Genomic DNA, 27385 nt, shown 5'->3' on the forward strand with positions numbered 1-27385 from the left:
GAATATCCACCAGATTTAGAGCATAAGATCAGTCCTAGGAAACCAAATCTACTGAAAATGCTGCCTACTTACTGTTCTGTTACAGCTCCAGCTGCCTTTAAAGACTTAAATTCATCATCTGATTCCATTTTTCACAGAAGCATCATGAAACAAACCCCTTTCATAGTCTGAATGCCAGAAGATAGTATTCTATGAACTTTCATTCACATCCCTTGAACATCAAAGCAAAGCAAGAACTTAACGATAACTTAAAGAGATTCTGTTAAGATGTCTTATTTGAAAGCCACTTTATGTTTTATTCTATTCCAGCAAGAAAGTTTGTTTTTGACTTCCCAGCATGGGAACCCGAACCTTCTTCCACCACAGAGAGGAGGAGCAAAAGGAGGAGAGGCAACAGAGCTTGCAAATGACCTCTACAACTAGAAAGAAAAAGTTCAAAACCAGGTAAATCACAGAGTTAGGGGTAGGCCGAGTAAATCAGGTCCAGACAGGACTTTCTACACTTGGCACTGAGCACTCAGATTTGTTGAAATTTGAGTTTATGGAACCTTGTCTGGATTCTTTTACATGTGTCTGCCTCTGGAAGTGAGGAAGAAGAGACTTTCAGCCCTTCAGAGTTATCAATAGCAGCTGCCCTGGCCTTGACCTCCGAAATACCACAGTAAGTCAGAAATCATTAGAACTCAAACACAACCATTGTATGCAACATCGCCTTTGTATATAGGGGTCACAGTTTCCAGCTCATTTCGTTGGAAGCAAAAAGAGCAGGTTCAATCAAGAGGTTCTTCCTTTAAAAGGAAAAATGCCAGACTTCAACTAAAATGCAGGAAATTAAATTATATCGCCTTGGCACCTGTGATAATGAGTAATATTGCCCTGCTTACAAGCAAGGGCTTAAGAGAAACCAGATTTCATAGGAATAAATGGAAAATACAGTCAGATTAATAAATTAATGGTAACAGATGGCACTCCCCCTCTTTCCTAGAAAATTTTGGCCACGATCCTGCTGTCCATCCTTCTGTGACGGCTGAACAACCTAAGTAGTTAGAAACATCCCTCCTCCCTTTAATCCTTCTCCCAGTTCCTTGCAAGGGATTAAAAGTGGTCAAATAGTGGGTTCCCTTCTTGTACCATTAAAGTAGTATCTCTCATGGTAGTGCTGCTGATTCCTATGAGGCATAATTGCCTGACATTCATATCCATACTGCATGCAAGTTGATGTTTCTGTCCTTAACATTCTGATTTAACCAAAAATATGTGCTATAAAACAACAACAAAAAAGACTAAAACAAAATACAAAGCATTATCCTAACTTCTGTTGGTTTTTATCATCCTGTGTTCCAGGGATTACAAGCTAAGAAGAGAAGCTGCCATACTAGAGCTGGAACAGAGGGGGCAAAAAAGAATTTTGTTTGGGAATGACATGGAAAAGTTCGAAAAGGACATTATTCGGAGCTGCAGACTGCTGCGAGTGAGAGCTGACCGGAAGGCCCTTCGGAGGAAGGTCAGATCAACATCTCTTTTAGTAGCATAAATCCCATCAGGATTAAAATTGCCAAGACTAACTAGCATTCTGGAGAGGACAGTAAATGTAATCAGGTGTTAGCATAACCTCAAAACCGTTCGAGGCCTTATACTTCTGCCACTGAAGCATTATCACACATGTCCCTTTTGTAAAAGACTTTGTGTAATTAGAACATAATCCCTTTCCATTGCCTTTATTTAGTCTGTCCTTGTCACAGGCTGTAGAAAAGGCACGCGTGGAGAAGGAATACATTGAGCTGCGTTCGGGGCGACCACCCATGTTCTGGATCCCCCTCAGAGTACATGCAGTCTGGGAGAGGATGGAAGTGAAGCTGGCATGCACAGTCCTGGCCTCCCCACCGCCACGCGTCACTTGGTATGTCAGTCGAGAGCAATGACTCGTGCTGCCTGTGTGGCTAACACTCTGTGTGCGTTGCAGGAAGCAACCAGAGGAGTAACAGCTGTGTCCTGCTACAAAGAAGGAAGGAAGAGCTTCAGAAATCACATAAAACACTTTCAATTCTCCAGTTCCACTGTTAGGACCGGTAAAGACATTAAGTATTTAGTGGGCTGTGGAGGCAGCGGACAGTCCTATGGGGCTCCTTCTGGGTCAGGACTGCTATTCATGTAGACCTCCCTGCTTCCCTTGGTGCTGTCCTCTGTCCTGCAGGCAAACTTGGGATTTAAGTCTCAGAAACCAGAATCTACTGCCAGCACTAAATCACCTCACACATACACACCATCAAGGCTTGGCTACCATGGATACCATACAAGTTTTAGCATTAAACTGCTATCACTTCTACAATTTGTAAAATACAAACCAACTGTTTCGTTTACTCAGCTCTGCGTATTTACCAAACCACAGCAGAGGAAGTGTTCTGTATTGGGCCTGACTGCTGCATTTACCATTAATAACAGAGGGATGGAAATAAATGAAAGATCACCTCAAAAAACAATTTTCAACATGTACTTTGATGTTTGTTAAAGTGACTGACCACTGCTCCCATGGAAGGTTTGAAGTATGCAAACATTTGGATTACTAATGGCTTTGTAGGCAGCGAACTCCACTACTGTCAGAGCTCCTGATGTCCCAAGTCCTTCCAGAACAACCTGTTTGAATTACTGAAAGAGCAAAGGGAATATGAACCTCCCACGGATCCCCAATGAACACAAAGAAGCAAGAGACATCTGCTCTAACTCCCTCACACAACCTGCAAAGCAGGGAGCATAAACTGAGGAGGAAGCAACAAGCCAAGGCTAAGCTGCCCGTAGGCAGGAGCACACGCAGGACTATGGGAGGGGATCTAGGTTAGCTGCAAGGCGGTTTTGGATTGATGTAGGAGACCAGTAAAAGAGGGAATTGTGTCTACTCCTCTTTTCTGTTGTGTCTCTGTTGGGTGACATGGTTAATTTTAAAATAAAGTGTTAATTTTACCAGTCAATTTCTCCGTCCTTTCCTAAGCAGCATGTTTTCTTTGTGTTCAACTAGGTATAAAAATGGAGTCCGCATTGATCCTCGCCTAGCCCCAGCAGGAAAATACAAGATAAAAAACAAGTTTGGGATGCTGACCCTGGACATCAGCAGGTAATGCATGTGCTCGTCTGAGCTATTTTTGCAGTTGAATAAGACCTGCTTTCCTGAAACTCCCAGTTTGTGTATGCTAAAAAAAAGAACATAATTCTTCTGGAATCTGACCCTGCTTGACTTTAGTGTGTTTTTTCTGAGCTAAACCTTTGCCATGAGGAAGCAATCTCAACAGCAGTTCACGAGGTTTAAAACATCTTAAAAGAAAAAGAGAGAGCCTTATTTATTTTTGCTCTTCTTTTTAGGCATGGCCAACACTTTCTCATTCAGGGTAAGGCCGTGCACATTAAGAGCACTTCCCAAGCAGACATACCAATGTGATTTAGGATGGATCAATGTAATCTGACGTTAGTTCAACTCTGTGAATTATACATGTGATAAAGATACACGCATATCTTCAGTGGAACCAAGTGTTCCACAGGTCTTTTGCTTGTTCATTACTTGAAATGTTTTGCTTCTGGGTATCAAGAGAAAAAAATTACCACTAATTATAAGAAATCCTTGTAATCAAAAGGAAAAGCAGCTTCTTGATGAAAAGCAAATATCTACTTCAACTTCTGGGATTAAAGCAGAACCTGTTTGAATTTGTCCTGTGAAGTATGAACAATAACTTGAAAGCTAAAAAGGAGGGGAAATATTTTTTTTTTCCAGATGCTCCATGGAAGATTCTGCCGAATACAGTGTTGAAGTTAAGAATCAATACGGCGAGGCTTATTCATTTGCCACAGTGCTTGTCAGGAGTAAGTAGAAAATGTTCCTTTCGTTTTAATTTTTCAAATTCTTTAGATTCTTCAAAATATTTTCAATGCTATACATTATATCATAGGAACAAATAAGCACCCTGGAAAAACAGAGAAAGAAGTGAGCGTTCTGTTAATAGGAGAGAGACCTTCTCTCAGTTATTAGTGAGGAGAAAGCACAAGTGGCTAAAAAAATCCTTAGCTACCACTAACTAATATGTAATATGGCTGATATAATGGCTTCCCTTTTTCAGTCACTTCTGGACTCAGGCAAAATCTTTCAGATTCCATATGGACACAGATGTCCTTCCACTGTGCTAAAATTGTACTAAAGTTAGGTACTTATTTCTTCTGGACTGATATGAAACAGCCATACAGTTAAATACATAACAGGCTTAGAAAGAGTCTGCTGCATTTCTAAAGATAAGCAGGAAATTGGTTAACAAGTACTGTGGCTTTCAAAGGGATCTCTCAGTGCAATATTGCATAGAACACCATATTTCTCTCTCAAACCAGTAACTACCACGAGCAAATACAAGATTTTCTTCTTTGATCTGTGCTGTTCTTAAAATAACTGGCATAGACTCTGTAGATACACATTCTGCACAAGCCAAATCCAGACATATGGTGAAGGAAGTAAACTACTGGTACTTAAAAAGGGAAATTATATCAAGCTTTAAGAAATACGCAGTGCAGTCTCATAGGATCATAGTTTAGCTGTTCACATTTCATATATATATATATATATATAAAAGAAATAACAATTTTGTCTTAAAAAGCCTGGACACAATAGAGCTACAGAACTGTAGACAACTAAACACTTCAGTGGGACTGACAGTCCAGGGCGTAATTCAAAGGGAACAGGTTTGTTTTGGACATCTTACTGGTCATGAAAAGATGGGTTTCTTCAACTGATTGAATTGCAAAGCCAGCTTGAACTATTTTTTCAGACAGAAGGGGTCTTCTTTGGTTTAGATAGTATATTTATTGTTAGCGCTTTAATATATTCTTGGCTCTGTCATGGGTTATGTTATTATCATACTTATTCTTTGCATGCCGTATTTTGATCACATCTGAATATCGCTTGGGGATACATATGCATACAGAAGAATGTGACTCCAGAATTGTTATAGAAGTGTATTGTTTATGATATCTTTCAGATTCTTTTAATTAAACAGTGTCAAAATTCAGCATATCTGGAAATATGCAGCACACATTTACCAGTTCTACAGGGACATGTATAATAGCCCAGAAAACCTTCATTTGCAAGCCTTCCCAGATGCCTAAATTCCCCTTACCCTAATGCAGAAATACAGAAAAAGTTACCAGGTGTGCAATGCTTCTCTTCTATAAAGGTTCTTACAGTATGTCCAGAACTCAGGAATTGAGTCATAAAGCAGAAGCAGCTGCCTGAGAAAAAAATCCATGGCAATAATCACATACTCCTCCCAGTTCCCGTCAGAATCTTTAGGATCAGAGCAGGCGTGATGATAGAATAAGGGCTGTGGTCTACCACAGAAAACCTTGGACAGGACTGTTCTCTTCACCTCTAAGTGCCTGATTAAACCGTCCTCCCTCAGGCCCGATCAGCATTTCAAACAGCTTGCAGACATTATTCCTTGTGATTGCGGGTGAGAGGCCCACGCTGTTCCTTCTCCCTTGACCCTGTCTAATGCCATCCCGGTAACATGATTCTTCCTTTTGCTATTTGCATTTAACATGCTGAAAATAGAGACTACACCAAGGCCTTAATCCTGCCTCCACTGGAAACATTCCTCATCCCCCGGGCAGGCCGATGGCATCTCTCCTCCTGGCCCCACGCTGTCTGGAATGCCCTTGGTGCCAGGGGAGGGTCTCTGGGATCTGTGGCTCCTACAGCAGAAGTTCACTTTCCCTGAAGACATCACTGAGGGTCTCACAGGACCTGGGATGAGACTGTGCTTTACCTCTTGTGCTTTCTGTTTCTTTCCTCTTCACCTATTAACACTCAGTCCTCATCTTCTGCTTATGAGTGAGCTCTGCTACTGCCAAGCTTCATTCACTGAAAAAATAGGCATTATTTTATGTGCATTTCTTATGGATCATAAAGAAAGGAAAGTATCTCAACTTCATCCCATGTTAAGTGCATCAGTTCTTAGGTTTCAGCTCCAAATCATTTCATTTCGTGCTGTGATGCCAGCAGTTCTTGCAGCCTAGGTCAGGTGAAGCGGGCCAGCATTCACGTATGATGCCTCCAAAGAACCCACGGCTGTTGAACCAAGTGATTTGGCAGGGGACACGCTTCCCTCAGCTCCAGGAATTACCTCGGTGTCTCAGGACAGATATCCTTTCTCTTGGTTAAAGCTTGAAGTCCCAGTCACTGGTAGTCTTCAAGACTCCCACATCATCCTCTGGGAATGCTGTTTAAACCCAGGGGTTTGGCCACTTCCAGTAATATTTATAACACCAACACTTTTTTCCTTCCTTTCCCATGGTGTATGTGGCAATGAGTAGCTGTCTCCAAACAGGGACATAATTGAAGCATTTCAGTTATGGGTGATTCTAGGTTGTCACGCTTCTAATTTGGACGGTACCATATTGGTACACTCATATGACAAAAGTTGTAGCTCCCTGCATGAATGCTTTTATTCAGCCCAACTTTCCTACTGCAGCTTAAAAAGACAGAAGCCAAACTGAAAAAAACCCTCCTTAGCTATGAATAACTGTGTGCACATGAGCATTTAAAGCAGTATTACTTATACTAGTATAGTCATACGAACAATTTCCTAAGCAGACGCATCCTCAGTTGTTTGTGAAGGTCATCAGCTGTCAAATGAATTAAAGTTTTACCACACGACGACACATTGAAAGTTCACATTAAGAGCTGGTTTGAGGGAAAAACAGTTTGTTGAGCATCGTTGTATGTTTTTGAGGGGAAGATAAACACTGGCATGATATTTGCTAAATGTCTTTTCTTCTTGTCTTATAGAATATTATGGAAAGGAGTCAGGATTTGATTCAGAAATATACAGAAGTGAGTAATTCATTGTTGTTATTATTATTTATTTTATTTTTATAGCCTGAAGCTATTTGCTTCTTTTTTTCTGAGCTATAGCTTTTCCTATTAGCCTGACTGCACATGACAAGTGCAAGGCTCAGGTACCACTCTAAAGATACGATAATAAAAATACTGCAAGGAGAAAGGCTCTGGGAAGTCTTTTTATCATGCTGACTTTTATTTCATAGGATCTCTTATGGCCAGAGAGGCAGATTTTGCTTTTCCACTGAAACCTTTATTTTCAAGAGAAAAGGAGCCTTTCACCCTCTCCTGTTACTTCTCTTCTGATTTACTTGAACACCAACGAGACATTACCTGGTTCAGAGATGGTTTGTATGCAGCAGCTAAGTTTATATACATATACCTGTATGAATATACCATTTGAATTCATAGCTGTGATCTAATGTTCACAGAACAGAATTAGAATTCAGGGGTCTTGACCTGCTCTCAGCTCTTCTCAAGCTACAGATGTTTATTTATTTTGTACATTTTGTAAAAGGATGATGCCACTAAAATATTTTGGAGGTAAAGACTTTTCTGCTCGTAAGAATAGTTTAAAGCCTTAGTTCTATACAGTGAAAGCATGAAGTGTTTGAAAAGCCAGTGGTTCTCTAGTGAAAAAACCTTTTGGATAATCTGTGTTGTTACGCTGACAATCAAGGATGTCAAGTTTAGCCAAACTGGTAATCTTCTTGTGCTATTAAGTTTTGAAAAACAGAAGCAATGCAGTAAGACTGCTCTTGACATTCCAGCACTTCTGCCAGAATCAGCTGTGAAAATAGCAGGACCTATTGAGTTTTAGTGATTTGAGGAGAATTTGGGTAGAGTTTGTTTCTCAGATCTGATAAATACACACAAAAAGCACAGTATGCACCATTCCATTTTCTTGGTTCTAAGCACCGCTCGGACAAAAGATCCTGCATGCTGAGCAGTAATGTATCCTCAGTTAGAGCTGGCGTAGTATTTAGCAGACTTCAGAGCATCCAGTTACCTGGTGTGAAGAGTACCTTTTACTCACTAATTCATCTGAAGCTGAAAAAGCTACTCTTTTTTGCTTGGACTACAAGCTCTTCAGGACAAGGACCATGCTTTTTGCTCTGAATTTGCATACAAAGGGAACAGAGAGTCACAGCAACAAAGTAGGATCAGAGATCATAACTATAACTCAGAGAAATAATAATATCAGGAGTGTCTTACAGATTCCTCATCTTGCTCTGTGGGCTTTTTTGGCATCTGGAAATATGCCACCCCTGACTCAACCCATTCAGGTGGAGTTCCTTTACCCCTTCTCATGCTTCACAGGTGAGTTGCTGCAGAACTCTGCATGTCGGGAACTGAAGTACCAAGACCGGGAAGCTTCTCTGACGGTGTCATGTGCTTACAAAGAAGATGAGGGATTCTACACTATCCGCATCCCCTCACTGGATGGATATAAAGAGCAGACCACTTATGTGTTTGTTAGAGGTACAAGCAGGATTCCATCCTACTTAGAACAAAAGCTTCTTTCCTAATACCTTGGCATAAAGGGATTCACAGCCTCATACACAAGAAAATATCTCCCAATTTTGTGCATGGATACAATTATCAAAATGTCCAAATCTTATTTTCAGTAGTGATTTAGGTATTAGAAAATATGACTTGTATTACTGGGATGTAGACCATAGACACTTATAATTAAACTACTGAATGAAAAATTTGGTGCAGAGAAGAAAAAACCCTAACCACTATCACTTGGTGTTTCTATAGATGCTGCAGCAGAAACAGCTGGTGCACCTGGATCCCCACTCAATGTGAAATGCCATGATGTAAATAAAGACTGCTTGATTCTTTCTTGGGTAGCACCCAGTGATAATGGAGGAAGTCCGATCCTGGGATACTATATTGAAAGGTCTGTGTGTTAATCATCTTTGAGCAAAAAAAGCTCATGATTGTGTTGTGGAAAAGCCATGAAGGAACTCCATGGTCTGTGTTTCATTTCAGGTGTGTCGCTGGGTCAGAGGATTGGGTCCCATGCAATGACAAGCCTGTGAAAACCTGCAGGTACCCTGTCTTGGGCCTTGCTGAAGGACAGACATACCAGTTCCGAGTAAAGGCTGCCAATAAAGAGGGCATCAGTCATCCTTCAAAAACCAGTGATCCAGTTACAACATATGACCCCAGCAAGGACAAGAGATTGACAGGTTCGTACTAAAACCAAGAAAATTTGCTCCTTAAGTACAATGTGAGGCTGAAGGTATAACTGAATGCAGTCTGTCCAGATGCTCCTCATTCTCACAAATATCACTGCAACATACTGCCATGCTGTGCCTTTGCTGAACCCACCTTAGCACTATTCTGAACAGAGAAAATCAAAATACCAGTTATGACATTTCATTGTATGTGTGAAATGTATGTAACTATGCATATAACAAAATGACACAGTCCTGGGCTCTGTCTTTCTCGACAAGCCTCAAGCATCTTCTCTTAGTGGATAACACTGCCCTGTTTGACATTACAGTTATTCCATATGACGACGGCAGGACGATAGAAATTTTCAAGGATGACCTGGAAGGTAAGTTCAAATTTACACTGAGCCGTTCTCTCAGAGAGGAATGATTGTTCTACAGCAATGAGATCTGTAATAACATGACTCTCAAGAAAATACATTTAGGAAAATATATGGTGAAACATCATTGTAAGCTGCACAAGGATCAGAAACTACCGTAAACAGCACAGGCTTTTATAATAATCTTGGTTTGCCTCTATGCCCCCAAAGGGTTTAAGTCTCCTGCTTTATAGTGAAGAATCTTACTTTATAGTGGGAAAACATAATCCATTATAAAAGAACTTTTTTCTCCTGCCACATTATAACTAAAGTGTAGTCTATTCTGACTTCCCATAGGACATATTAAAATTCCCTTGCCACCCACCAATGTTCATGCAAGTGAGGTCAGAGAAGATTATGTGGCTTTGGCCTGGGATGAACCAGATCCAAGAGGCAAAGAGCCACTGACTTATTATGTGGAGAAGGTAAGACAATAATATCACATAGAAGATAAGTTGCAAAACAGAATCATTTATTTCTCAGACGGTCTATAGCACTGACAAGGCTATTCACTGTGCCAATAAGTGGAGAACTACAGCCTCAAAAATGGCTTGCTCAGCCTCTCTCCAGCTCCACAGTTTAGTTGAGCTATGATCCTGACTCTTGACACCAACTCAAGCAGTAATGATTAACAAAGAATAAACAAGTTTTACCCCACAGAACAGTAGCAGAGTTTTAACAGAAGAGCTATTCTGCCCTATGAGACCTTAAGCGTGGAAAAGCTGTGAAGAATTGCACCATAGTTTACTTTTCTGTTCCCCACTAATCATTTTGCCAGTTAATTAGCATCTTCTACCAATCTCCTTTCAAACATACTCATTTCCCACCTGCCGTACCATTTCTGCTGCAAAGGGGCCCTCTGTTGCCAAGAAAGAAAAGTTTGGGTATATCAACAAGAAATACATCATTTATGTTCTTGGTTTGGTTTTTTGTTTGTTTTGAAAACTACTCTCCTGTAAAGACCAGCTTTGTTATTGCTCAGGAGTTTGAGTCACCACATGAGTTGTAAATCATCACCTTTTTCATTACAGTCGATTGTAGGCAGCAACTCCTGGCAAACGGTTAATCTGGATATGCCAGTTAATTCCCCAAGATTTGCACTCTTTGATCTTGTGAAAGGAAAATCATACCGTTTCCGCGTGCGATCTGTTAACAAATATGGAATCAGTGAGCCATCCCTGCCCAGTGAACCTGTAACTGCTGGAGCAAAACTGGGTAATTATATTTCATTAATATACTCTACACTAATGAGGACATGTACTATGAAAGTAACATGTGGGTTCCCCTGCCCCCTCTTTCCTTTAAACTTCACGGTATATGATTACATAGCAGTTGCTTTGATATCAGGAAATCTCTTAAAGCCTTAAATCCTTGTTTAATTACTTTGCAGTTGGTCAGTGCAGTGTAAATCTAACCAAACAATGATGGGGAAATTATATTTAATAAAATAAGAAACAGTTGAAGCCTGCGTTTAATCCTAGTATGCTTCCAGCACTGTGTAAGAGAGAGGTTACACAGAGCAGTGCTGGAAGGAATGACACGACTGCTGAAGCAGCCTGTTTCTGGGGCTCCAGACAGAACAGCAGTTTTTGCGGTGCTGATTTGTTTTGTTTTCTTCCCAGACTGAGCTGACAACAGTAAGAGACGCAAAGGCTCAGGCTCATGTTTCCCTTATGCAGAGAGATGAGCACTCACTCTTATTTTTTGATATTCTCCCATATTAAAGCTGCTCTAGTGTTCATTCATACTGTCCTTTTTTCTCAAGAGTGAAGCAGGTGCCATTTCATGGTGGAGTTAATGAGAGTTACTATACGAGTCTTGTTTCTCCTCTGCTTCAGAGAAAGTTAAGTAGGTGTAATTCTGCAGAAATCAATGGGCTGTAAGGGAGAGGAATATGAAATATGGCAAACCCAAACATAAAAATATAGGCTGTAGACTGGGATAATGTCCATGGTATTTTGCTTTAATTTGAAAATGGTGTTCTGGAAAAGGTGAATAAAACAAACAGGCCAACTCACCTATAATATTTTTTTAAATTTATAAATTTTAAACCCCCCTATTTTTCTCTGTGTTTTTTTTCTTTTTTTTAGCTACTCTGCCTCCACCATCTCAGGTTTTAGCTTTCAGAGACACCAAGACATCTGTTGTTTTGCAGTGGGATAAGTTAAAGGATGGTCTGGAGCCTCTTGGCTACTACATATACTGTCGGGAGACTGGCACAGAAGAATGGCAAACTGTCAATAATAAGCCCGTGACATGTAATGAGTGAGTTCAGCTATTATACTCCACGGAGAGAAGACAGGGTGCCAACTTGGAATCTTCTGTTTATGGCTGGCGTCATATTTCAGATAAAAAACGAACTTCCTTCACTGCACACACATAGGCTTGCACGCACACAAACACCACGTCCTCTTTTAGAATTAAGTATTGTTCAGAGTCTCACTTTTACATCCAAAGCCAGACTGACAGCAAAGTCTGTGTATATCTCCATAGGCTCTGGATCTGCAGGAGGTAGATAGACCTTGTGGCACCAGTGGAACCACATTCCATTTTTTTTTGCTTGCTTTCCAGTAGAGTAAGTTTGTGTCACTCACACACAGGATTTAGAACACCTCTCTAGCTGTGGGGGTCTCATGTCAAGCAGAAAAGGTCCTGTTTATTCTACTGACAGCCAGCAGTGTGATACCTCTTTATTTGATCTATACTTACTGTCTGATTTATTGTAGCCATTTATGTGACACAGTGCACTTTAATTTAATGGCAAATAATGATTTTGTAAGTAACAATGCCTTATTAAAATGTATTGCTGTCTGTTCAAAAAACTGTTTACCTGTACTTTGAACAGTCAAACACAAACATATTAATTTGCTCTCCTAGATTTACAGTTCCTGGGCTGCAGCCTGGAAAAGAATATGTCTTTTGTGTGAAATCTGTCAGTGAGGCAGGACTGAGTGAAAGCTCACCAGAAACAGATCCTATCGTTGTGAGGCCAGCTATTGGTAAGTAGTGACATATACATGCACATACACACAAAAATCAAATCCCTCAAAAATGTATCTATCATGCATAGCTATTATTACATGTAGTGGTAATAATGTTGAGCAGATAAGCAAAGCAACAGGGAACTGATTTTCTTGTACCCTGCAGCTTCTGTCATCAGTTACACTTGTCAAGGGTGGACAGAGTTAATTAGCATTTTGATTTAGCAGTGTGCTACATTTTCAGTATTAATTTGGCACCAGTGACCATTTTAAGTGCTCAGTTATGCTGGCATCTTGAAATCAGCATTGTGAATTTCTCCAGGGCAATTATAAAATCCTACCAACCACATTAGCTAGGATTTAACCCCTCCATCTTCTCCATTTTATCGACCCACTGCTTCCATCTTTTCTGTCAGACAAACCACAAAGCAACATGCAAGAAACATCCTGAGACACATCCATGACTTTTGCTGTGACTTTCAAATAAGAATCTGGTCATTTTAAAATAATTTTACACGGCAAAAGTGGTATTAGAGGGCCTTAACACAAATAGAATCACATCTGGTATAAGCACAGAGAGATTTCCTCAGCCCAGTTCATCCCATACTTAGACCTCTTTTCCCGATCCCTAGATCCCAAACCTGCTTTGAACAATACCCTGTGTTCTCTCTCCCTTTGCTGCACAGCTTGTCCATCAGCACCACATGGGTTTGTTCTCCTAAACTGTGGGAAAGCTGACATGACCATCGGCTGGAAACCCCCGAAGCGCAAGGGAGGAACAAAGATTCTGGGTTATTTCCTAGATCAGCATGATGCATCTGAACTAGACTGGCATGAAGTCAATATTCAGCCAATTCCTCAACGAGTTTACACGGTATTCATTTCAGATATAATACTGTCCTTCTTAAAGCATAGTGGGAAATGTAGTTATAACAACAGTTGAGCTGTTTTTCCTCTACTCCCTCTAGTCTAGAACTCTCTTCCTACGCTCACAAGATTTCGACCATGCAGGGCTGCACTAATCATCTGTTTGCACTTCTGAACCCAAAGGTCAGCAACCTTGAGGAAGGTCACCTGTACGAGTTCCGTGCCTGTGCAGTGAACATGGCCGGTGTTGGGGAAGTATCTGAACCAAGTGACTTGTTCAAATGTGAGGAATGGACAATGCCAGAACCAGGTATCTCTCATGTAAAAACAACAGCCAGAAAAATATTACCAGGTATACTAGTGATCTCCTCACTCTTCTGTGAATCCAAGGGACTTCTGAAAACTATAGTTCTGTACAAAGGTGGCTCCCAGTACAGAAAAGCACACAAACACTTCTAGGGAAGTTCCGATTCAGACGTAGAGTATTATTTCTGCATTACACAGATACAGCACCCAGGTATTTTTAATAATATTGTTTCCAGAGAATGAAGAATCTGGATCTAATTATATCTTAACGTCTTTGTATATTACACCAAAGCAAGTAACATTAAACCAGCTGATGTATGCTTTTTTCTAGAACCTACCTCTACAGTTAATTCGCATAGAAAGCATCTCCTGTGGAGCCACTATTCACTTGTTACCTTAAAACTCTCTGCTTCCTGATCTCAAAGTGCACCTGGTTTCATTTTTTAATGTTACTGCTTGACAGCCTACCCTTCTTTGAACAGGCCCTCCTTACGATGTGAAGTGCACTGAAGTAAGAGACTCATCCCTGAAGCTACACTGGGAAGCACCATTGTACTTAGGAGCAGGTCCAGTTACAGGGTATTATGTAGACATGTGTGAAGAAGGGTCAGAGGAATGGAAACAAATAAATAAGCAGTCCATAGCCCCCACCCATATGAAGGTCTGTATATGCTCTTAGTATCCAAGTGTTGCTTCTCATTAAGTCTTACATTAATTCCTATCATTGTTTCCTGCAGGTTTCAGATCTGGAGACAGGGAAATGCTATATTTTCCGAGTAAGAGCACTGAACAAGGCTGGAATTGGACCCCCTTCACTCCCCTCAGATCCTGTGGTGGCTAAAACCAAACCCGGTACAAAACTAAAAGTGATGAGATTGTGCGAGTCTGTAAATACTATGATGATTTTGGTAAAAAACTGCTTTATGAAACATCAGCTACATGTTTCATAGCAAGACAACCTCAGTCAAAATAAAGATTAGCAAATCAAAATGCCCAAATTAACTTACTCTTGCTGTACACTCTGGGTTTTTTAGTTTTTGGTTTTGGTTTGGGGTTTTTTTGAGTTAGATGTCCAGAAGCTAAGCCCTGATCTCTCTTGGTAAGGAATGTTTTGTGGGTTTTTTGCTTATACAGGCACAAATGAAATTGAACTTGGGGTTGATGAAGAGGGTTTCATTTATATGGCTTTTGAAGCTCCTGAAAAGAATGACTCCTCTGAATTTATCTGGTCAAAGGACTATGAAGGACCACCAGATGCTGACAGAGTTCAGATTGAAGAGAAAGGCAATAAGTGAGTATATAATGCACACTGAGAAAATTATTTGTGGACTGTCAAATGAAGAACACATTAAAAACTGAGAAAAACGTGAAGCCAAATGTTTCCTTCCGCTTCCAAGATTCAGCTAAAATACATATACACAATCTCTGTCCCCAGTTCTCAGCTCTGGTGTCCATGAAATGGGGCATTCAGTGCAATCTTCAGGTCACAAAGAGGAAGCATCAGCCATCATGTTACTAATATTTTTGCCTTGCTCCTCAGTGTCATATATAAATGAGTACTATATTTAATGTTCCGGATGTAACAAATGTATTGCTTTCTGTTACAGAAGGCATATTTTTTGAGGAAAATGTAATTTTTATTATTATTACTTTTATTTCTAAGATCTAAGCTTATACTGAAAGACCCATCAGAAAAGGATCTGGGTATATATTCAGTGGAGGTCACGGATGTAGATGATGATATCTCTGCCAGCTGCACTTTAACAAAAGAAGGTAAAAACTAATAATTGACAAGAACAAAAATCTAATGTGCCGTAATTTTCTAATATTAGATGTTTAGAGGAAAGTTTCTTGTAGAGGAATAGTAAGTGACTGACATCACTTAATGATAGTGGCATCATTAGAAAGATGTTTCCCATTCCTTGAAGGCTCAAGGGCAGTTTCATTTACAGTCCCCTAAGAAAAGATTCCATGCTCCTGAAGGTCATTTTTCCATTACGGTTCAGATTTCACACACAGCTACACTATCACAGTGATTTATAACTTCTTTAACATGTTTCTTGAATTGATACAGCCAACATTTTATTCAGTCATAAGTAAGAATTATCTTCACAACCTTTTCTAGTCTTCCCTGCTATCAAATATTTTGTACTTATTATCTTCTTCTTGACATAAATAAAGCTCAAAACCAAATTAAATTCAATCGATACAATGAATTTGTTTTGGCCTAGCTGTACTAATCTAAATGATTCGTTATTCTTTGCATTTCAGATCTGGACAAGTTACTGAAACGTAGCCATGAAATCAGGAACCCATGTAAGTTGAACCAGTAAGAAGCCACTACTGTATGTAGAGACTCTGAAAGGGGAACCCTGGCGTAACTCTGGCTGAGCCAAATTCTGTGGTTTGCCTATGAATTCCCCTCCGTGGCGCTCTCTGTTTTCCAGTGATCAAGCTGATATCTGGATGGAACATTGATGTTCTGGAGAAAGGAGAAGTGCGGCTGTGGCTGGAGGTTGAAAAGCTGTCACCAAATGCAGAGCTGCATTTAATCTTCAATGATAAGGAACTTACAAGTACTCCAGTATGTTTTGTTTTGTTTTTAATTCTGACTTACTTTCCCCCTGCTGAACAGGGAGACAGAGCAAATGGGTACATTCCCAGTTTTCTAAATTCCCATCAGATATTTTGATGTGTGTTTTTGGAAGACTGTAGGGCTTGGTTTTACACTCTGCATAAACAGAAAGCCAAACTGTCTGATTCTCAAGCTGTCCAGTCCTAGTATGAAGCAAGGCTGCAGCACTGACGCTGTTAATTAAAGACAGTCTAATATTCCTCAGTGCTATGTCCAGCAAAACCTTCAGTGCTAATACTCAGACAACATCCCCTCCTTATCCAGCTTTCCTGTTATCCCCCTCCTCCTGAGAAGCTGCCTCTGACAATCTTGCTGCAGCAGAAACTTCCCTTTTATAAGGGAATTTTCTGACAACAAACCTGAGCCATGTGTAATTCATCTGATAGTACAAGGGCACCTGTGCAGGGCAGAGAGCTTTGTCTTGGATGAACAAACTCAACTCATTTCAGTGGATGCTAAAGAAATGCTGTCTCTCACAATGAGACATGATATTTTTCTCCTGCTTTACCAAGCAAAGCTGCAAGCTTTTCATCCTATCTCTTTGAACTGAATATGGATAAATCTCATGAATTCTAAGAGCAGATGAAAGTGATTTATATCTCAGTCTGAGGCACTGGAAATAACACTGCATCATGTGTTACAGTGCACTTCAACCTTCTGATACATTTAAAAAAATGTTCTAGCCTCCTCCTTGTCTTCCCATATCAAGTTAATATTATAACATTTAAAAAGTATTTGGAATGACAGGACCAGAGGGGAGAACAGTTGAGAATGAAGAACAATATAAATCATTCGCCTGTCAGTTAAATGCAGTGTAGCAATGCCAAGATAACAAAAAGAACAGATATAAAAAAGGGATAGGACTAGGCCAAAGAATTTCAGAGCTGTAATTATGATGTTGGGGTTTTTAAAGCAATGTATAGCAAATTTATTGAAGGCTTTGTCTATTCTAAGAACTGTCTTTTCTACACTGAAGAACTGACATGGTTACACACAATTACAAAGTATTTGTCAAGCTCTTTGTAACGATAATATTTGCTTAGAGCAAACAAGGCAGTAAGGCATAATGATGATATTTATGTTTAAGCATCTGGCAGGTTTTGGGATGTATGTATAAAAGGTTCAGTAGTGTTTGCATGATGTGAAGGAGGTGGCAATATTACTTATCATTGCCCAAATATGCAATTTCCTGCCACAGATGTATAATTAACTGCGACACTTCTATTATACTAAAAATCATACAGATTCTGGTAAGCTGAAGTCTGTAATATCCAACAGCAAAAATGTATTGTGTTCTGTGGTTTTAACAGAAACTTTCCACCAGAGAAAAGTTCTGCTGTAAGCAATTCTACTATTCCTACATACATAAACATAATAGATGAACCCCAGAATATAGAATATCGGAGTGCATTAGATTCATTACTCCTGTAAGATGAGGGAAGTATCTAAGGATACATACATAAAAGGACTGTAACGTCTGAGTGTTGTAGAACATGCTGTGCCAGGATCTGACCTTGGAACAGTTCCGCTGTGGAAAAACTATTCAGTTTAATCGTATTTCCTTTGTTTTACACAGACACATAAAATAAACTTTGTCAAAGGAAAAGGTCTCGTAGAACTGATAATCCAGAACTTCTGTGATGACGACAAAGGGATGTACACGGCCCAGCTGAAAGATGGGAAAGCTAAAAATCAATTCACCCTAGCTCTCATGGATGAATGTAAGTGGAAATTCAGGATCAAATATAGACTGCCGTGCTCAGTGGAAAGTTTTCTAGGCACTTAAGGCCTCAAATTATTTCCGACAGTTATAATGGCACACTGGGAATGGGGAGAACAAATACTTATTTTAGCACACATTTAAAGTCCAGGAATCATGTAAGAAATTATCTGAATTTCTCTTTAACATAAATTGAAGCTTTTGGTCTTATAAATAGGGTCCCTGATGATAAAAATGGTCTGCTAAAGCAAAATATCCAGTGAATGCTGGTATTTTTTTCAAATGTTTTCCATATTACCTTGCCATGGCAAACTGTCTGTGTCTTGGCAGTAAACTGTGTGACATGTTATTACATGTACTCATTTATCTCACGACAGGATCAGGTTGAAAATTCAGTATATTTAACAGCTGGTTAGTTGCATTAAATTTAATGCAATAAAGAAACCAGTGTCAACTACACTCAAGGACAAGTCCAAGCAACAAAGAAAGCTGAACATGAAACACACAGGCTCCTTGTATATACTAGTACAGAGAGCCCTTTTTAATTAATTAAAAACAGAAAGTAATAAAATTCTCATTCAAGTACTTCTCCATAGAATGTCTATCACTATTTTCAACTCTTGCAAACAGTTTGCTTTCAAATGACCTTCTAAAGCTTCCAAACTTTTTGAACAGAAAGTGTTTATAAAATGTCCAGTCTACTTTACTCCCTTCATAGCCGGTGGAGAGGAACTGGCAGTTTTACAGAATGATTCAGCACATGCTAAGTTCAGGATATAAAATAAGTTTGGTTAATTGTGCTCTAAAAGTGCCCATTTTCCTTTACTGACAGTGAAGGAAGTAAAGATAACTAAAGTTACATGCAGTTGTCTAAACTCTATGCTCTCTGTCTTCTGTGTTTCTTAGTTTTAAAATATTTCAATTTCAGGGTTTCTGGCCTACCTTTTTGTACACTCAGAACTCCTATTTCCTTTCCTCAATGCATAATGGTCAGGTCTTCAAAGACTCTTTTGTTTTAATGAAAATGTTAGGTTCTGAGCAAGCAGTACAATGAACGAATGATGGCACTAATCTGTTCAGGGTTCTCAGTGGGGGCCAGAGGTAACTCATGCCCTAGAGATGTCTTACAAACAAATATCACAGCTCTAATCATAATACCTTTCGTGATCAGAAATTTCTAAAGTGTTACACTGAGAAATGGGGGGGGGTTTGTTGACTGTGACCATTGCTGTTCTTGTAGGTTTTGCTAAAGTTGCAGAGGAGGCTGCTGCAAAACGGAGAGAATGGAAGAAAAAGCAGGGTAAGATAAGCTGAAGGTTAATGACTTGTCAGAACTATGCCAACAGGGTGGCAACACCTGAGCAAAGCTATTTCACTGAGTGCTCTAAATACTTTTTCTTATCATCTTTTAAAAGTATATTATTTAAGCTGATTAATACTCTAGGATAAGATTCCTTATTTTAAGATACTCTGTCCTGCTCTTAAAAATCAAAATAATTTAAAGTTTTAGCCATGCTAGTCACAATCCTTAGTATAGATCTTCTGCATCAGTGCTGTAACACTGAACATTTTTGAATTCTAAAAATTATCCAATCTGAATATATACTGTGTAATTAAGATCCACTCACTTTCCTTGTAGAAAACAGGATTCTCTAGGTAAGTTTAAAAAGGACCACGCATTCCACTTTCATTTCATCCCCCATCTTATATTCATGAATAAGGAAGTTTATAAAACAGTTTCAGAGAAAAAATATTCCAATTGGAAAGGTGATCCCCTTCTCACAGAGATAAAAATATTCATTTAGTGCAACTGTGATATCACACTAGACTATAGGTCTAGTCTCCTGTCTTCAGAGATGCTTAGAATAAGAGGAAAGTATACATAAAGTAATCAGTCCCCCAGTTTACCCTCCCAGAATCAGGAAGAAAATCAGAGAGCACATGGCTTTTCTATTCTATTGCAATTCACCTGGGAAATACCGATCCACTCCTACAGCGACTTGATATAGAGTCATAAAGGACTGGTTCGGAAGCATCACTAACTACATTTTGAGATAGGATTTCTCAACAAAGATACATTACCGAAGGACATTACAAAGCCAGCAATAATTACACGGTGTAAACTGTGGTGCCTACTGCACGCAAAGCTCAGTAGCACGAAGCATTCCCTACAGACCGCACTGCGGGGATGCACCAGTAGATGGAGGCATTTCTGCAGAGAACTCTCGAAAGCTATGGAAACGCATTGCAGAAGACTTTTCTTTTCTTTTATAGGTCCACATTTCATAGAGAACTTGAAATGGAAGGTTACTGAGAACTGTGAAGTACTCCTTACCTGCAAGGTACATACAGCTGTGTGATGCAACTGCAGTCTGAATGCCTTTAGCACTAAATTTTAGATGTGAATTTTAAGGGAAGGGTAAGAAAAGTGCTCATCCAAATGCTTATCTGCAGACCAACGAGTTAAGAGATAGTTTATCTTGGACAGAAATCTTAATAAAGAAGGAAGTTTCTAAGATTCTGGAGCAATCCTCTAACACAAGTGATGTTTCATATTAAAAGGACATCCAGACATTCAGAAATAAAATGTATTTGGGACTCTGACTTTTAAATGTTGACTTCAAACAGGCAACAAACCTGAGTAAGGACACCAGCTTCCAATGGTTCTTCAATAAGAAAGCACGAGCAGGTGGTGCGTTTGATCCACAGACTGGGATAGGAACTCTTCCTATTAAAAAGGTGAAAAATGTAAAACAACTCAGAGGCTTTGGTGATCACATGCAAATGCAAAAAATACAGGTTGATCTTATTAATATTCCATGTGTGTTTTGGGTGATGCCCACTAAATGAAAGAAATTGAACAAATGCTGAGAAAAGCAGAAAAGAAGAAACAATTTAACATTACAGTCAGATAGATGTGAATTAGAAATAAGATGTTTTTAACCATGAGTGGCTGTTAAAAGCTCAACATGTCCCAAGTGGCTAAAAAAAGAAGTGTGGGCTTTTCAGGTTTTCTGATCAGGACTGGTTGCCTATTCTGGAGATGAACTTAAGTAACAAAAAAAAAGTTACTGAGCTCATTACAGAAGTAACTGAATTAAATTTTATGGCTTGACCTATAGAGAAGGCCAGACAAGCTGATATAATGCCCCTTGTAATCTTAACTCTGCCTCAGAGAAGATACCGCTGAAGAAAGGGAACTTGATGGTGCAATTAGAGTTTTAGTGCAATCTCCACGTGGCTAATTTGAATCTTGTTTGGGTTTGATTTTTCATCTTAATTTCAAACAGCTGAATCACCTATATAGTAGATAAACGTATGTGAAAGGGAATCTCTGCTCACACAAGTGAGGGAAAAAAAAATCTCAGCTTTTCCCCCCTTTTCCAAATCCTGCCCTGTTTCATTGATATGTGAAATTTCTGTTGGGAGGGTGTGTGTGTTTGGTTTTGGGTTCTGTTTTGGTTTTTTAATAAATATTACATATGTACATATCTATTTGCTAGCTAACCAAAGCAGATGAGGGCCAATACAAAGCAGTTGTTTCAGATGACCGAGGAGAGGACTACACCCAACTTGATCTCACAAAAGGAGGTAAGAGAACCTTGTATCAGGCAATAATACACATTCACACCCCTGCCTGGGATTAATTTTGGATTTAAAAACAAATTTCGTAACTTTCTACCACATTGTTAATTACCATAGTACCTACATGCTTTTGTAGGGACTAAAACCTGAATAAAAAGTTACTGGTCAGCTTTAGAGTTTTCTGATCTACTATAGCATATATATATAGATGATGATCATTTTTAAAATCACAAGTATTTCATGTAAGATTGGAGTCATAAAATGCACTATGTAAAACAGCCTCTTATTCTGCAAGAGTTATACAGAGCCCAATGAACAGAATAGAAGTCTTCTTTGTAGCTGATCTCAGAGGGTTTTTTTGCATCTGTCCATACTATACTTCATTTGGTAATCCACAGACAACTTTTCACTCCTGGAAGTTCAGCCAGTCCTCCGAAGCATCAGGAAAACAAACTTCCATTTCCACTCTGCATCCCCCACCAGTGAAAAAAATTCTAGGCTGAATCACGACCGAATAGTTGTTAAAGACAACATCAAGTGGAAAAACAATTACATGTTACTGCAGATTTCTGCTTCACTTTTCAGTGTTCTGAATATGCTCTGGAAATTGCAAAAATAAATATGCAGTTCTGACATTCTAATGTCATTTACATATATAGTCATTTATCAAGCTATGACCGCATTATAAATTCAGTCGAGCACCACAGTTAAAAGCTCAGTAATGTTTCAGTCACTTCAACTCAGTATCAATCAGAAGATTCTGCTTGCCAAGATTAAATCCTACCCTGACATCTGGAATCTATCATTTAAACCTGATACATAAATCTGCTTTCTGTGAGGCAGTCTGTTGCACACATTGAGTGCTAAGGAAGATAGAAGCATCTAAATTTAGTAAGAAATGCCCAGCATCTAAAAATAAATGAGTCAGTGGCAAAAACTCCATTCCAAGTAAGCTTTGCAACAGAAAAAGACAACTAATAACTACTAGATATACTACATTCTCAACATAATCAAATTAAGTTGGTAGATCAGATGTGATTTGCTAATTACTGTATTTACAGACACTTAAATCTTTATGTCTTTGCAGCCTTTGAAGACCTTCTCAAGGAGCTCTGTAGGATCAGTGGTATGTCATTTTCTCATCAGCTAACACAGTAACAATGGAAGGGGAGAAAGGTGGGGTGCCACCATCAGAGCAAACTGCTCAGGAGCTGTCCCTGGGCTTGGATCCGGTACAATACCACCCATTTACTACTCCTTAGTGTTAGAAGCATCTTCAAACGGTCAAGGAGGATGGTCAATAAATAAACCCAGGGACATAAAGCCCTCTGCACTTACAAATTAATTCTGTGACCTTTACGTGCCAGCAGCCTGCTCCTTGTCACATCACTCGCTATGTGAATTTGGCCAAGTTGTACTATTTCTGCCTATGAGATGTGTATTCCAGACCCAAGTCTCAAGGAGAGATGCTGACATTTTTCTACCAGCTGCTAAAAGATCCAGGGTCTTCAAGAGGTAGAATACCACTTCACCTTCAGCTAGCCACACTCTCCAGAGAGAAATGTTAATAGGTTGCTTGGGATTTTGTTTGTGTAATGTGTAAAATTGTGCATGCTTGAACGTCCTCCTCAATTTCAGTCTTTCAATTATACTATTAGCTCTTTCTGCTACACCTCTGAAAATTCAGCCTACTGAAGAAGGCATCAAAATCTACACAGATGTGAAGTACTACACAGACTACATGAAGACAACTTGGTATCACAAGTAAGTCCCCAAAAGATATTTGCAAGGCTTCTGTAGTACTGTTGCTTGTAACTGTTTATCATCAAAATTAAACAGGTTGGGCCTGAGCTGGCAGCTTTTAAAGGCAATGGTAGATTTGTCTGATTAAGGGCTGAAAACCACAATTCACTCTGCATCCTGAAACATGCCTGGGAATTCCAAAATAAGCAGTCATGTTATTTTTATCTTGGCACTGCAGAAAATAAGTGATCATCATAGAATAATAATGATGCATTTAAGGTACTGCTCAGTTACAGCCACCTTGGTTACAGACAGGAAAAGAATTTTAAAATTTTTTACTTCCACTACTTTGTACTTCCCTAAACCACTGTATTCCCCCACTCTGAATAACAAATATTCCCAAACATACAAAATTCTTTCCAAACACTAGCTAATTTAGCCTCATAATGTCTGCGTAAAATAGAGAAATGGTGTTTTATTAGATACCACCTACACACGTGTGTAAGGAGGCCAATTTCTAATAACGTTTAAGGGCTAAACACTTACAAATATTCAACATCTAAATCCTATTTAATCTCCTAAATAAGAACTAAGAGGTCTTTGTAGAGCTTTGGCAAACTGCCTAAAAGCACAGCTAGATGCCCCATGAGATCTTCAAAAGTGACTGAGCACATAACTCCCCATGAAATTAACAGTGAGGGCCTGACTCCCACTCTCTTATTCTAACCAGTATAGGTCTAAAAAAAATTAACGCTCTAACTTATACAGCCCTACTAAATACTACTGAAATGATATCATTTGTTTACTTAGGGAGAAACAACTGGAAAGCCGTGACAGACTGAAAGCTGGGAGCACAATGAATCAGATCTGGCTTCATATACTGAACCCAACAGATGCAGATAAGGGAAAATACACCCTGGAGTTATTTGATGGGAACAACTCTCGCAAACTGTCAACAGACTTGTCTGGACAAGGTAAGCTGAGTCAAACAATACCGTCATAGGAATGAGATATACCTGAGCTGCTTTCCAAGATTCCTTCAAATCATGGGCAGTGATTCCTCTCTCCTTTATCTGAGCTGGAGCCGCAGTTCTGTGATAGCACACTATGAAATTGGGTTAAGGACAGTGAGGTGCCCACAGGAGTCAGAGGGAACACAGGGAGAGGAGAAGTGCACAGCAGAAAGGACTGAAGCCTGTCGGGAGCCTTGCTGCCATAGTGTAAGGCTCTCCTGCGGAAAGGATGAGTGGGAGGCCAGCTGCTCCTGCGATGTGTCCGATTCCTCCACAGGCCAACAGAGCTTACAGGTGGCACTTGGAAAAGAGAATGTGGCCTCAGGTTTACAAAGACTTTTCCAAACTGTTCAAAGTTGGGGTTTTTTTTGCTCCTCTGGACTTCTCTTTGGAAAGGGGGTACTAGATCCCACTTATTTCAGTACTATATAAATAGAGTCCTATTTCCTTAAGCCAGATATAGACACTGTCTAGATGATGATTATACCTACCTCTGTGCCCAGATACCTGTAATTCCAACACTGAGGCATTATGTTAAATCTAATAAGTCAAATGAAATAAATGGCAACTTTCCCTAAATTCTTTTCATTCCTTGCAGCCTTTGAAGACGCCCTGGCTGAGCACAGAAGGCTAAAGTAAGTTCCTGCCTAAATATTTTCACATCTAAATCAATTTCAAGTGTCATATTCTGCACCAAGAATACAATGCCTAATAATAATGATTGCCTAATAACCACTATAATTTTCTCTCTCTTACTTTCAGGGAAGCAGCAATAGCAGAAAAGCGTAAGTAAATTAATTCCCTTCCTTCTGCAAAACAAAGCCAAGTGCTATGCTGATAAGTACAACTAAAAGGTCATATTTGTTCATTCCCAGGTCGTGCCAGAGTTGTTCAAGGTCTGCCAGATGTTGCCACCATCATGGAGGACAAGGTAACATTGAGTAACTGTTCATATAACTGGCCCTTGCACAGGCACCGAAGAATAACTGATGGGGAGAAAACTACTTGTTTTCCCCTCCTGTATGTTCCCAGGAGCTTTTCCGAGCTACTGCAGTTGCCAAAAGTGTGCAGTGGTACCTTCCACAATACCTGCACCAGCCCCCTATATTGTTGACGGTGCTTCCAACCACGCACGTGCTTCTGCACATACAGGTGCTCTTTGTGGCACAGAACCTCCTTCTTGCAGGTTTTGGATGTTACTGCTTCCTAGGTCTGTTTCACAGCCAGATCCTCTCTGTTGTCTTCCCATTTCATAGGATTAGCCTAAGGTCTTTTAAGGGCTGGACTTGATTTTCCCATCATATCAGCTTGCTGCTTACATTTCTGAGTTACACTCCCCTTTACTGGTACACAAGCAGAATAAAAATCCTGTAAAGCAATTGCAAATTCACCATGCGCCTATTTAAGTGTCACTTTACAGTGTAAGCAAGCTATAAAAAGAGTAGCACAAATATGAGTCAGGCCCAGTGATTTCAGTCAGGTTAATCCTGATTATATTGGAAGATGTCAGGAAAAGGAAATCTAAGAGAACTGATTTTTAGTTTTCTTAATTTCTCATCAACTGAATTTCCTTGCTCATTTCTACCTTCATAATCTATTTCTGCTATCTGTTTTACAATAGACCCTGTGTTTAACTTGCTGTATATCTGGAGATCCTTACCCAGAAATCACCTGGCTCAAAAATGAGAAGGTTATTGTCTTTAAAGATCGTTACAAAATGGATGTGAAGGGGACAGTTGTCACAATTACCATAGAGAAAGTCTGCAATGAAGACACAGGAAAATACAGCATCTATGTCAAGAATAAGTATGGTTCTGAAACAGGGCAGGTTACTATCAGTGTCTACAAGCATGGAGAGATACCAGCAGGACTGGAAGAAGAGGAAGTCCCAGGTGGGACTATAATGAAAAAGCCTAAATGAATTAATCACTTATGTCTCATTGAATTTAAAAGGAATTTAATTCCTTTGGATTCCTGTCAGTGTCTGTGCCCTAAAATTCAGGCTCACGTCTCTATTCTTATTTTAGTAATATTTTAGTATTTTTACTGTTGTAGTTGTGCAGTTGTTAGAAAACAATTTGTGTGTGTGTGTGTGTGTGTGTATGTGTACGTGTGCACATGCATGTTCACCTTACAGAGAAACTCTTTCCTAGTAAATCTGTGTGGGAAATACCAGAGGATTCACATATGAGAACCAGGCTTTCATGGAGTTTTTCTGTATTAAATCACCATGTGTTGCTGATTATCTTGTAGCTGACAAATGCTTGTGTGTTTGTATTATTAAACTTATATCTTTGGTGACACCTCAGCACTGTGGGCAAGCACATCCATCTTGAAACCAGTCGGCCTGTGTGTGTATGGGAAGTTAGGAATTTTCCTAAGTACCATGTGGAATCGGGGCCTTGAAGTACACACCTTTACAAACCTAAGCCACCGGGGAAGAAAACAAGGCAGGGACATTTTCAGGGCTTGGGTCTTTACAGAGGAACACATTCAGCTTCTGTGTATGCACTGACATGCAGTAATACGTTTACACAAAAGGGTAGAGTGAAAGTCTACAGAGGCAGACTCAGATCCTTCCATCCTACTGGACACCTATATTATTCAGAATTAAATATATTTTTAGGTTTATTAGTTATGTTAGATTATTCTGGATATAGAAGAAACTGATCTCTCAACTGCTCTGAAGCCACAGCTCAACTCCCAGCTTCTACCAGTAAAACTGTATCAGTGAGAGATAAAGTGATTGTATTCCTAATACAGCCATCCAGCTAAACTTATTTATTCAGTGAAATAGTATCCTACCTTGCTCCACAAACTACTATAAACTGTTCTCACAACAGCAGTATTTTTCCCGGTTATTTGAGGGACACTGTTGTTCCAGTGTCAACGTAAATGAGCACAGCAATCCTCTACAGGATTACCAATCATTTGACCAAAGGCAGTTACATTTCAGACATGACTTTAAATTAACTGTATATAATTTATATTATTAAATTTCATATTAAAAAGTGAGAGATTAGCTAATTGTCTAGATTCAAGTTTGCAGACAACAACAAGCTGTG

At 39.5% G+C, this 27385-nt stretch overlaps 1 protein-coding gene across 1 annotated transcript; it reads left to right on the forward strand.

The window, feature by feature from the left end:
- Positions 1–337: 337 nt before the first annotated feature.
- Positions 338–26628, forward strand: MYOM3 (myomesin 3). Its single transcript, XM_074894493.1, has 36 exons — positions 338–444; positions 587–661; positions 1345–1504; positions 1743–1900; positions 3014–3109; positions 3761–3849; positions 6818–6862; positions 7075–7215; positions 8189–8350; positions 8633–8774; positions 8867–9066; positions 9384–9437; positions 9768–9895; positions 10502–10685; positions 11561–11735; positions 12348–12469; positions 13138–13325; positions 13502–13628; positions 14107–14285; positions 14362–14476; positions 14759–14915; positions 15288–15397; positions 15896–15940; positions 16072–16208; positions 17836–17980; positions 19220–19279; positions 20254–20321; positions 20608–20718; positions 21483–21570; positions 22652–22690; positions 23223–23328; positions 24118–24281; positions 24919–24955; positions 25083–25105; positions 25196–25251; positions 25942–26628. The coding sequence occupies exons 1-36, from the start codon at positions 338–340 to the stop codon at positions 26239–26241; spliced, it is 4293 nt and encodes a 1430-aa protein (XP_074750594.1). The 3' UTR covers positions 26242–26628.
- The last annotated feature ends 757 nt before the right edge of the window (positions 26629–27385 follow it).

Source organism: Strix uralensis, chromosome 25 (genome assembly GCF_047716275.1).
Source record: "Strix uralensis isolate ZFMK-TIS-50842 chromosome 25, bStrUra1, whole genome shotgun sequence".
Taxonomy (NCBI): domain Eukaryota; kingdom Metazoa; phylum Chordata; class Aves; order Strigiformes; family Strigidae; genus Strix; species Strix uralensis.

Excerpts from the sequence above, each read along its gene's own strand:
- MYOM3 (XM_074894493.1), top strand. The coding sequence starts at position 338 with ATGGGAACCCGAACCTTCTTCCACCACAGAGAGGAGGAGCAAAAGGAG. Across the intron at positions 1,505-1,742 it reads GGAAGGCCCTTCGGAGGAAG|GCTGTAGAAAAGGCACGCGT; the intron begins GTCAGATCAACA and ends TCCTTGTCACAG. Across the intron at positions 9,438-9,767 it reads TTTCAAGGATGACCTGGAAG|GACATATTAAAATTCCCTTG; the intron begins GTAAGTTCAAAT and ends GACTTCCCATAG.